Raw genomic sequence first — 13,184 nt, forward strand, 5'->3', positions numbered from 1 at the left:
CGATTAGCCTGTTGCTAAAATGATGTTAACACGCTTAGCCTGTTGTTAACATGATGTTAACACGATTAGCCTGTTGTTAACATGATGTTAACACACTTAGCCTGTAGCTAGCATGATGTTAACACGATTACCATGTTTCTAGCATGATGTTAACACGATTACCATGTTTCTAGCATGTTAACACGATTAGCATGTTTCTAGCATGCTGTTAACACGATTAGCCTGTGTGCTAGCATGATGTTAACACGATTAGCCTGTTGTTAGCATGATGTTAACACGATTAGCATGTTTCTAGCATGATGTTAACACGATTAGCCTGTTGGTAGCATGATGTTAAACCGATTAGCATGTTGCTAGCATGATGCTAACACGATTAGCATGTTGCTAGCATTATGTTAACATGATTAGTATTTTAGAAGCATAATGCTAACACGATTATATTTATTATATTATATTATATTAGAGATTATATTATATTTTTTTATATTATATTATATTATATTTTTTTATATTATATTATATTATATTATATTATATTATATTATGTTATATTATATATATATATTATATTATGTTATATTATATATATATTATATTATATTATATTATATTATATTATATTATGTTATATTATATTATATTATGTTATATTATATTATATTATATATTATATTATATTATGTTATATTATATATATATTATATATATATATTATATTATGTTATATATTATATTATGTTATATTATATATATTATATATATATTATATTATATTATATATTATATTATGTTATATTATATATATATATTATATTATGTTATATTATATATATATTATATTATATATTATATTATATTATAATATAATATAATATATTATATTATGTTATGTTATATTATATTATATTATATTATATTATATTATATTATATTATATTATATATTATATTATATTATATTATATTATATTATATTATATTATATTATATATATATATTATATTATATTATGTTATGTTATATATTATATTATATTATATTATATTATATTATATTATATTATATTATATTATATTATATTATATTATATTATCTTATAATATAACATAATATAACATAATATAATATAATATATTATATTATGTTATATTATATATATATTATATTATATTATATTATATTATATTATATTATATTATATTATATTATATTGTTATATTTGACTCACCCGGTTGTGTGTGTATCTCTGGTGTTTCTCACAGGCTGTTTAATGTCACACAGAGACACTGAGGAGTTATAACCAACCCCAAATCCAGCGTAGAGGGGTTCAGTGAATGTGGTGTTGAGTGTGTGTAAGTGTGTGAGTGTGTGTGTGTTAGAGACGCTGTAGAAGGTCAGAGTGCCGGCCGACACGTCCACACACACTCCTACTCTCTTAGAGGATGAACGGACAGGAGGAATATGAGTGAAGTTATTATTGTGCCGGACAGAGAATCCGACACGAGAGCACCACAGACTCCAGGATTTGTCATTGAGTCCAAACTCACAGCCTCTCAATCCTTTCCTGTTGATTCCTTTATATGCCACTGATAGTCCAGCTCCATCTCCGCTGCATTCAGCCTCCCAGTAACAGCGTCCAGTCAGACTCTCTCCACACAGAACCTGAGTTACCTCAAATCTGTCTGGATGATCAGGATACGGCTGATCCTCTTCCACACGCGTGATCTTCCTGTTTTCCTCAGACAGAACGAGACGAGTGTGTGCTGTGTTTGGATCCAGTGTGAGATCACAGGCGTCTGAACACAAGAAGAGAGAAACATTTCACTAAATGACACAAATCAACATCAAATCACTGAATGTGACCCGTGCTGGAAAAATGAGCCACAATGAGCACACTTTAAAAATAGTTATTTTTATTCTCTATTAAAAACTTCAACACTATGAGAACAACAAATCTGACACACACACCAAGTCAACACCAAATCTGACACACACACACCAAGTCAACACCAAATATCTGATAAAAGCTTTTGCTCATGATAGCACAATTGTGTGTGTGTGTGTGTGTGTGTGTGTGTGTGTGTGTGTGTGTGTGTGTGAGAGAGAGAGAGAGAGTGTGAGTGTGTGTGTGTGTGTGTGGACCTACATTTGTGTGTTCCTGCTGTGATTCTGAACTCTCCACAATGATCCACACTAGAAAATACAAACATATTTATTTTATAAAGGCAAGTCAAAACACACATACACACACACACACACACACACTCACACACACACTCACACTCACACTCACACTCACACACACTCTCTCTCTCACACACACACACACACACACACACACACACACACACACACACACACACACACACACACACACACACACACACACACACACACACACACACACACACACACACACACTTAAATGAATAAATCATGAAGCTTCGAAGCGTTATGAATCAGTGAGTCGAATCATGATTCGGATCACGTGTCAAACTGCTGAAATTTGGCGATCCAAACCGCTGATTCGACTCACTGACTCATAACGCTTCGAAGCTTCATGATGCAGTGTTTTGAAATCGTCATCTCTATATAAGTCGTTATTTAGGGTTTTTTTTGCGCACAAAAACTATTCTCGTCTTCATAAAGTTATTGTAGAGCCGCTGTAGTGAGATGGACTTTGTAACTTTAGTCTTTAGTGTCTTTTAAGGGTCTTGAGAGTGTAAAGTTGAGCCAATGGAGGCCTTTCAGAGCATCAGATTTACACTAAAATATCTTCATTTGTGTCTGAAGATGAACGGAGGTCTGACGGGTGTCCAACCACATGAGGCTCAGTCATTAATGACACAATTTACATTTTTGGCTGAACTAACCCTTTAACAACTTTAAGAATAATAGAGTCTTATGAATTTTTTTTTTTAATGATTTAATAAATACATTACCAAAACGGTGGTAATCAAATAAAAAATATATTCTTAAACAGTGTAATATTATTATTGTTGTTATTATTATTATTATTTTGACAAGTATTCTATTGTAGGCCTACACTAGTAATATATTTCTGTAACAATTTCATCTAGTTAAACCGTTTATTTTGATGGGTTTTAGTGAGGACCTATTTCAGGGAAGATCTGTTTCAGAGTGTATTTGATAATGGCTTTTAATCAAATAAAATTATGAAAATGTTCATTAGGGGGTCTCAGATCAGCTCTGGAAATGTTCATACTATATGTTCATGCCCAAATATGTTTTTGGAGACGTTAAACACTACGAGCATCGCGTAGGCTACTTAAGTATGTAGGCTAGTAGACGAAACGGCGCTGCTCATTCACACAGAGACAGAACAAGCAGATCATATATTCATATAGCAGTGTTTTGAGCTTTAATATTCACACATGTCGCGATTTGATTTATTGTACAGCTCTTCTGTCGATGTATTCATTCATCCATCAGTTTGCGTGTTTTACGTGACATCTGCGTTATACTGTAAATTAAATTGTCATGTCTGGATTCCAGGATTCCCTCTGCATCACAGAAATCATTCGGCCTTAAAGGTGGGGTAGGTAAGTCTGATCTAAAACACTTTTGTCCAAATTTGTTTAAACTGTCTTTATATGGCAATACATAATTAAAATTTAAGTACTCTGAAAAAGAGAGTATAAAAATCAAGTGACTCTAGACTTTTTAATCTGCAATAAACACCGCTCATTATTTTCGTTCGGGCCGAATCAAGTGATTGGCTTGGGCGCCTGTCACTCTCTCTCGTTACCATGGCTACCGCCGCTTTTGCTCCAGGATCTGCCCACATGCGCCCCAGTGTTGCCAAGGGCTACTTCTACACTGTTGCCGCGGCTGTTTTTCATGTCCGCGGGTTGAAGCGACCCCAATTATGTGATGTTTTGCCCCGGGATTTGCAAATTTTAGCAGGCAGCCCTACCAAAAAGACACATATTTTACCCCCCAAATGCAATTTTTACCGGAGAAACACGATTGGGCTTGTTTTGGGCTAGTTTTGAGTAGCAATTGGGCGGATTTTGTTGTGAAAACCTGGCAACCCTGGCGCACCCGTTTGAGTTCAAGAGGCTGTATTTCTGCTGGACAGGTCATCTTTCATTTTGATTATACATTTTTTTGGTTTATGTTTTCATGAAGCATGTCTCACTAGCACACGTAGCTGCCTAATATAGCTAACATAACATTACTTAGCATAAAGTTACAATGTTATACACTTAGCGAGCCATTAGTAGAGATGATAAATACTCAATATGCTTAGCTCAAGTTGATCGCTGTCGTGTTGAATTTCGCAAAATGTAACTTTAGATAACAAAATGCATGTGTAAAAGCTAGTCCACCGCATCCAGGAACTTTCTTTAGAACTAAGTTAGCTTTAGCTGCTACTCTCTGTCTAAACTCTTTTACCATGTTCACCGGGAACTTTACCTGCACGTTTATTTCGGCCCTTGGTTTGCTTTTATATTCTCTACCAATGTTTTTATCTTGTATCTGTGTGTGTGTCGTAGACACTGTGTTGTGTGTGTATTTTAAACTTTACCAGTATCGTTATTCTAGCTTGAGAGTGAGTACTAAAAGACATCTTATTTGTTTATATTCATAATGATAAAGTTAGATTTTTTTATTACATGTGATTCTGACATGATGTCACTACATGCTCCGCTCCTTCTTCTCCGCTCGTCTCAGGTTAATAATGCGTCTTCCTCCAGCTGAGCTGATCGCGGCTAGGCGCCTTCATGTGTTTTGGGGGCGTGGCTTTGGAAAGCGCCCAGAAGGGAGAAGGTGGAGTGAATGGAAATAATGAGCTGTCTTTAAAACAGTCGTGAGAGGTCTACAGGCACTCAATTTTCATACTTTCTTTTTCAGAGTACTTACATTTTAATTATGTATTGATATATAAAGAAAGTTTAAACAAATTTGGAAAAAAAGTTTTTTAACCAAATCCTACCTACCCTACCTTTAAGTTATAAATGTACCTTTAACCGCACAGAGGGATGGTGTTCCCGAACATGTTCTATGTGTTTCCTCCTTTGCATCAATATTTTTTTGCGAATTTGATATCCTCCAGGACAACACCCGGCTATTTTTTGTCTATATCCAAAGTATTTCCACGCTATCCAGGGGTTCACGACGGCGTTTCGCAGCTGGGTCTGACGTCCGTCTTGTCCGTCCGTCTCCATCTTTTTGTGATTTTTGCGTGTTCATTCTCCCGCTCTTCAATTCAATGCAGTCGTTTCCGGATCGCGTTTTCCCCCCTTTGTATTATTTATTTTTACTCAGTTACGGATGTGGTTTAAAATGTAGCGAAGTACAATACTTCAAACAAAACATACTTAAGTAAAAGTAAAATTACAGATTTTTAAAACTACTTAAAAAGTACACAGAAAAACTACTCAATTACAGTAACACGAGTAAATGTAATTCGTTACTTTCCACCTCTGGTCATTATACTACGGTGGCCCAGTAGTGCACAACACAACGAAATTTAAAAAGCATACATAAGTTCACAACACAACGAAATAAATCCACAACACAACGGAATGAAACCACAACACAATGGAATGAAACCACAACACAACGAAATCAAGACACAACACAACGAAGTCAAGCCGCAACACAAAGAAAAATCCACAACACAACGAAAAGTCCACAACACAACGGAAAGTCCACAACACAACGAAATAGCCACAACACAACGGAAATGCTCCCAACCACTAGGGGGCACTCGGAGTGCGGTAAAGTTAGTTTTCCTTGCATTGTTCTATAGATTCGCCAATCTTACAAATATTTAAACACTACGATCAGTTTTAAGTGTGCAGTTGTATATCGACATGAAATATCAATTAAAAATCACTTACGTGCATAATAGCTGCATATTTATACTCGAGAACGCTTTGACCCGCTGCCTCGGTGCTAAGGGAGCGTCTGCCAATTCCACCAAGTTGAAATAATTAGTATGAATTAAATTAACTTTTTTTTTTTTTTTTCAAATTCCAATGTTGAGTTGTGCATTATTAAGTCAATTTTACCAATACAATCAATCTGTGGAATTTTAACATGTCTGTTTTTAAATGTTAAAAGTAATTTTAATTCATACAAATTATACATTTCAACCAATTGGTGGAATTGGCAGACGTTCCCTTAGCGCCGTGGTATCGGGTCAAAGCGGTCTCGAGCATAAATATGCAGCTATAATGCATGTAGGTGATGTGATTTTAAATTAATATTTCATATAGATAAACAATGGTTAGCCTACATACTGTTAAAACTAATTGTGGTATTGATTTCTTTGTAAGATTGCCAACTCTATAGAACAGTGGCAACTTTACAGCGCTCCGAGTGCCCCCGAGTGGTTGGGAGCATTTTCGTTGTGTTGTGGCTTGATTTCGTTGTGTTGTGGATTTTTCTTTGTGTTGTGGCTTGATTTCGTTGTGTTGTGGTTTCATTCCGTTGTGTTGTGGATTTATTTTGTTGTGTTGTGAACTTATGTATGCTTTTTAAATTTCGTTGTGTTGTGCACTACTGGGCCACCGTATTATACACATTTGTGTCCTGATATTTCACAAAAACATGCCCACTCTCACTCTCTCACACACACACACACACACACACACACACACACACACACACACACACACACACACACACACACACACACACACTCACACACTCACACACACCTGTAGGGCTGTTCAATTAATTGAATTTCGATTTTTTCGATTTCGATTGGCTCCCAACGATCACCAAAATAGTACAATCGAGAAAAAACAATTATTTTGCCATGTTCTGTTTGCAAGAACACTCTTATTTTGTCTTGCGTCCTGAATGAAACGCGCACGCGCACATCCGCCCCTCCCGAAGCCACAAACTCTCTCAGGTCGTGACTCGTGTGCATATCATCCGCTGGAATTTAAAAACCAACTCCGTTGTCTGCAGTGATGGGAATAACGGCGTTATAGATAAAGGGCGTTACTAACGGAATTATTTTTTTCAGTAACAAGTAACTTAATCAAACGAATTACTGTTTCTCCTGTTACAACGGCGTTAGCGTTACTGAGAGAAAAAATTGAGCTCACTGAAGCGGTTTTCATCCGAACAGGCTCTCTGTCAGTCTGACCTGCAACGTGTGTGTGTGTGTGTGTGTGTGTGTGTGTGTGTGTGTGTGTGTGTGTGTGTGTGTGCGCGTGCGCGCGAGCGTGGAACTAATGGTCACTCTTTTATTTGTTAAACACAATCCAGAATCCACTAAGTACACACTCATTATAGAAAAAAACAATAAATGAATAAAATTATATAATCATAAGCTATGACAAAAATATATATTAAATTAGGTGAGTGGATAGTTAAAAAATTGCAATTACAAAAAGTAATTATTGAAAAAAAAATGTTAATGAAAAGGTACAAATTACTTTGTGTTCTTATTAAATACATTTATGAAAAACAATTTATATTTAATTTTTAATTTATATATGAATGTAAATACGGTATATGGGCCTACACAAATAATATAAAATTACAAGATTTATAGTTTATTGTAAACGTAATGTGCAGCTCTGTAAAGGGACAACAAATATATGACAGATACGTGAGAACAAGATATTTTTTTAATAATCTTTAAGTGCACAAAACTATAAAAATATATGAAACGCTTCAAAACAGAGCGGCTCAAAGCGCTCCTGCGCATCCCGAGTGCAGAATGATGCGCTTAAAGCAACATGGAGTCAGAGTGCGCAGTGCAGCGCGAGTGCACATTGAAAAGTTCACCACATAAAGAGAAGAGATGTTGAGCCAGGCCCGGATTGGCTAATCGGGAGCACCGGGAAAATTTCCGGTGGGCCGGTCTGTTTTTTTTGGCCGCGAGGGCCGTTGTTGTCATGGCACTGGGTTGAAATATGGATGCTGTCCCTAAGCTGCCTGCACTCACAGCAGCCCAACTTTTTTTATTTTATTTTACCGCAGCCCCACTCTTTTTATTCATTATATTTTAATATAGTCAGTCGGGAACTAAGTGGGCCGGTCTAAGGCATGAAACTCCAGGGCTGAAAATGAGTCCCAATCCGGCCCTGTGTTGAGCGCACAAATCCTAGTCTACTGTATATCGGTCCAAAAGTTCACTGATTATTTGTTTCTTCACCGTTTTAAATTCCAGTTATTGTGCGTGTGATGCTAATTAATAGTCCTTGTGTTGCCACCCGGGTAGCGAGCACAATATCGTTCAGAAACCGCTAAATTAGATAAACTCCAGGAAGATAAATTATTTTATCTACATATCAAGTATTATAACGGGAATATATCATCTTGGAGTGAGCTTTACCGTGCAGCTGCTGACTGTAACCGAACGCGACGCGCAGTTTGAATGCTGAACGGAGAATGATTGACAGCTGCAGCGGAGGAAAGACATTCAGCTATGGAATGGCTGTAGATGACTTTGTACTAGCAAATCATAATATACTAATAATGATTGCTGAATGATCATGTGACAATATATATTTCTGATGATTATTTAATTGTCACGACATGCCTAATCTGAGCAAGTGACTTGAGTCTTGAGTTTTGTCGACAGACGGAGGCGGCACGAAATTTGACGGAGGCGGCCGCCTCATAATTCTCTATGCAGGAAAAACCCTGCAGAGACGCAAGAAGAAAGTAAAAATATATATTTTTACTAAGGAAAATGACAAAAATAGTAACTCACAGTGACTTGGATAAATTACTTTAATCTGATTACTGGTTTGGAAATAGTAATGCGTTAGATTACTCGTTACTGGAAAAAAGTAGTCAGATTAGAGTAACGCGTTACTGGCATCACTGGATCTAAACTATGAACATTCATGTTTTCACCATGAAGTGCCTAAACTGAGAAATGTAGATATTTAATGTGAATTTTACAAAAAAATGTGGCTATTTTAATAAATCTGTATATAAATATCATTTCTAATTTCGGCAAATACATTTTAAAAATGCCCTATATCCCCTTAAAACTGCACAAGTTAACTTTTTTTAAATAACAGTCATGGTCCCGGACAGAGAGTGACCTTAAATATTCAGATACAATCACTCCAGTCATTCCCTTGTGAAAAAGTAGTGTGCTTAATTGTATTGAAAGTGTACTTTTTGTGTACTTAAAATCTTAAAAGTATACTTTTTAAAAAGTGCACTTGCAGATCATATGATATAATTAAAATTAAAGGCCACTTAAGTATACTTAAAGAGAATACACTTTAATGACAATATTTATAAGCACACTTAAGTGCACTTTTTTAAAATGCACTTTGTAATAATATCTAATTAATTTTTACTTAAGGAAAGTATACTTTCATGGCAATATTTATAAACACACTTAAGTGCACTTTTTATAAGTGCACTTTGTAATAATATCTAATTAATTTTTACTTAAGGAAAGTATACTTTCATGACAATATTTATAAAAACACTTGAGTGCACTTTTAATAAGTGCATTTTGTAATAATATATAATTAATTTTTACTTAAGGAAAGTATACTTTCATGACAATATTTATAAACACACTTAAGTGCACTTTTAATAAGTGCACTTTGTAATAATATCTAATTAATTTTTACTTAAGGAAAGTATACTTTCATGACAATATTTATAAACGCACTTAAGTGCACTTTTTATAAGTGCACTTTGTAATAATATCTAATAAATATTTACTTAAAGAAAGTATACTTTCATGGCAATATTTATAAACACACTTAAGTGCACTTTTAATAAGTGCACTTTGTAATAATATCTAATTAATTTTTACTTAAGGAAAGTATACTTTCATGACAATATTTATAAACACACTTAAGTGCACTTTTAATAAGTGCACTTTGTAATAATATCTAATTAATTTTTACTTAAGGAAAGTATACTTTCATGACAATATTTATAAACGCACTTAAGTGCACTTTTAATAAGTGCACTTTGTAATAATATCTAATTAATTTTTACTTAAGGAAAGTATACTTTCATGGCAATATTTATAAACACACTTAAGTGCACTTTTTATAAGTGCACTTTGTAATAATATCTAATTAATTTTTACTTAAGAAAAGTATACTTTCATGACAATATTTATAAACACACTTAAAGGTCCCATGGCATGAAATTTTCATTTTATGAGGTTTTTCAACATTAATATGAGTTCCCCTAGCCTGAATATTGTCCCCAAGTGGATAGAAATGTTGCTCGGTGTAAACCCGAGTTCTGGCTGTCTTTCTCTGCCTTTGAAAAAATGACCGGCCAGACGAGCCAATCCTGAAGTCTCCTGGTTTGACGTCCAAGCAGGAACGGTTTCCTCCCTTTCCTCCGCCCAGAGAATCTGCCACGCCCATGCAAACGCTCGAGAGATCATTGAGTGTGAACGAGTGAATGCTGGCAGTTTCTCAGTGTTTGGATGTACAAATGAAAACAGAAGTCTTTCTTCAGTTCCTTCTGATCTGTGATCAGTGATTTCTGATGTGTAGCTAATTATTTATTATTCGTGCACACACTGCGGCTTCTCTCTCTCCCGACAGAGCGGTGTTTTCTATCTTGTGAGTCAGTGTTTTTGTACGTCCTCGTTGCGTCTATCTGTTCTAAAATGTGCATACAGTCATGAGTTTCTGCTCAACATCTTTAGAGATAAACCTCACACACGCCGAAGCTCGGGGTGTACTGGCCGGTGGCCTTCAACATCCCCGACCCCCAGTACTGCATCTGGCCCACAGCGGAGGCACCAAACGCGGCGTGAGATTAAGCAGAAGGAGGGTAAGCGTGAGCATATCCGGGCTAGCCAGCCTAGCCCCACAATAAACTGGATTACATTCGATTACTGCTGTTGTGTCTTTGTTTGCGCTGTGTACTCAACGCGCGTCACTGACGCTTTTATTTTATTTAAAAAATAATGCTATTATCAACACTTACTTTTAACTCGTTCATCTCGACAGCTGTAATGGTACTTTGCATGTGTTACAAAGTTGGTAATAATGATGAAGACGGACTCGGTGTGACTGGGACTCGTGTTTATTCAGAACTCTCAGATACAAACACAATAAACTCGCGCTGACTGACAGCGCTCTCATAACTCAGTAGTTACTATAAATAACTTTGTTAGCAATCGCTGAGCTCTAACTCTGGTACATTAGTGATGTCCGGTTCGCGAACGATCTTTCTTTTGAACCGGTTCTTTTTAGTGAACCGAATCAGTTCACCAAATCGGACTGAATCGTTCTAAACGGTTCGCGTCTCGAGTCAGCGCTGATCCATAATTTACTAAAGTTACTAACTTTCTGACATGAGTGACAGTCCCTCCGACTAGAAATAGACTAATAACCTGAAGTATATGCTGTAACTACAACAGTTCAGACATGCTGATAACTGATGTGAAGTGAACTCAGGTCCATCCGTCTCTCTGGCAGCAGCTCGTGCCTCGTAGACCTCGTTAAACCACGCCCCCTCCGCTCATTTAAAATGCAAAGATGTCAGCCAATCACAACAGTGGGCGTTTTTACTGAAGTCTCACAGCAGACACGCCTCTTGAAGCAGGGCATTCAGCCACAGGGCAAACAGCAGTATAGAAAAAATGCCTTTTATTTCTAAATTATGACATTTTATGATGTAAAAGTCATACTAACAATATAAGTACACCTCAGGAAACATTATAAAATAATAGAAAAATGCCATGCCATGGGACCTTTAAGAGCACTTTTAATAAGTGCACTTTGTAATAATATCTTATTAGTTTTTACTTAAGGAAAGTACACTTTCATGGCAATATTTATAAACACACTTAAGTGCACTTTTAATAAGTGCACTTTGTAATAATATGTCATTAATTTTTACTTTAAAAAGTACACTTTAATGACAATATTTATAAGCACACTTAAGTGCACTTTTTTAAAAATGCACCTTGTAATAATGTCTACCTATATTTTACTTAAACATATTTAAAATAATTATTGTTATTTATATTTTATAAAGTACACTTATTTTTATATTGACATACTAAAGCACATAGAATTTTTTTTCCAAAATTACATTTGTTAATGTATTCTAAATGTGTTTAGTCTATAATGTATACTGCGTGTATTAATGTATTTCTTCTAGCTTCAATACACTTTTTAAAATTTGTATCACTAGCTCCTGCTCTATGAACTCAACTACAAGTGTCAGTTTTTTACATAATATTTGACATAAAGTGTAATTTATGAGAGGAGTAGCTTAGCTATTTGTGCTTAATGTAATAGCAATGTAGTACTGTGTGTACAGATTAATTTCAATATCATTATGTTGTTCTACGCCGATTAAACACACATTTAATTGCAAGCAAAAGTTGAACAAATCTAAACAAAATTAATCTGCATTCAAATTCAGTTAAAAAACATTTAATTTTAATCAGACTACACTACACTGTAAACATAATTGACTTTTAGTTGGGTCAATGAGTCAAGTTATTTTAACTTAGTCCAACTACACAGTGAGTTAGAACATCTTCAACTTGAACAGAAATGGAAAACATTTATAATCAACATTTAACCATGCACAAAATATTTCTATTTAATATTTTAATGCGCATGCGCCAAAAATACTACGTCATTATTTTGAAAAATGCGCTGTCCGCCATGTTTCTATGATCGCGACGCGTGAGGAAACTGAAGCTGATCAAACAACAAGAACAACGAAGTGAACCTTTTGGATCATTGGATGATTACAGATGAGACGTTATGTGCTGCAAACGTGTCAAGTAAGTGTAAGTAAGTAACGTGTTAAATCTTGATTTAAGCTTTCTTGATTTTTAATTTTCACCATAACATGGCAGTTTTTATTGCGGTCAAGAGTGTATTTAGTTTAATCGCAGATAGACGCAATATGGACTCGGGAGGTGAATTAATCATGTTTCCTATCATCATGTATCTATGATTGCATTATAATAATTTATTATTTCGGAATGTGATCGTGTGTGTGGGCGTGTTCGAGGAATTTGGCTGCTGAAAATACAATATTTTAATTGAACTCAGAATTTTTAAATGAACTAAATGACTTAAAGTTATAGTAACATTAGACATTTATATACAATTAATCCATATTATAACGACCAGTAATATTCAATATATCACCCACCTCTAGAAATAATGCTTGTAATGTATTTATTTATTTATTTATTATTATTTTTTTGCATTTGGAGAG

General features: G+C 35.0%; 1 protein-coding gene across 2 annotated transcripts in view; it reads right to left on the reverse strand.

Moving 5' to 3' along the window:
- LOC307123861 (NACHT, LRR and PYD domains-containing protein 1 homolog) overlaps positions 1 to 13,184 on the reverse strand; it is a 30,071-nt gene that overhangs the window by 4,411 nt on the left and 12,476 nt on the right. For both annotated transcript variants that reach the window (XM_079812616.1, XM_079812617.1), the window contains 2 exons: positions 2,146 to 2,192; positions 1,671 to 1,795 (listed from right to left, as the gene is read on the reverse strand). In XM_079812616.1, the coding sequence (XP_079668742.1) occupies positions 1,671 to 1,795; positions 2,146 to 2,192 (172 nt within the window). The remainder of the gene's footprint in view (positions 1 to 1,670; positions 1,796 to 2,145; positions 2,193 to 13,184) is intronic.

Source organism: Gobio gobio (assembly GCF_949357685.1).
Source record: "Gobio gobio genome assembly, chromosome: 3".
NCBI classification, from domain to species: domain Eukaryota; kingdom Metazoa; phylum Chordata; class Actinopteri; order Cypriniformes; family Gobionidae; genus Gobio; species Gobio gobio.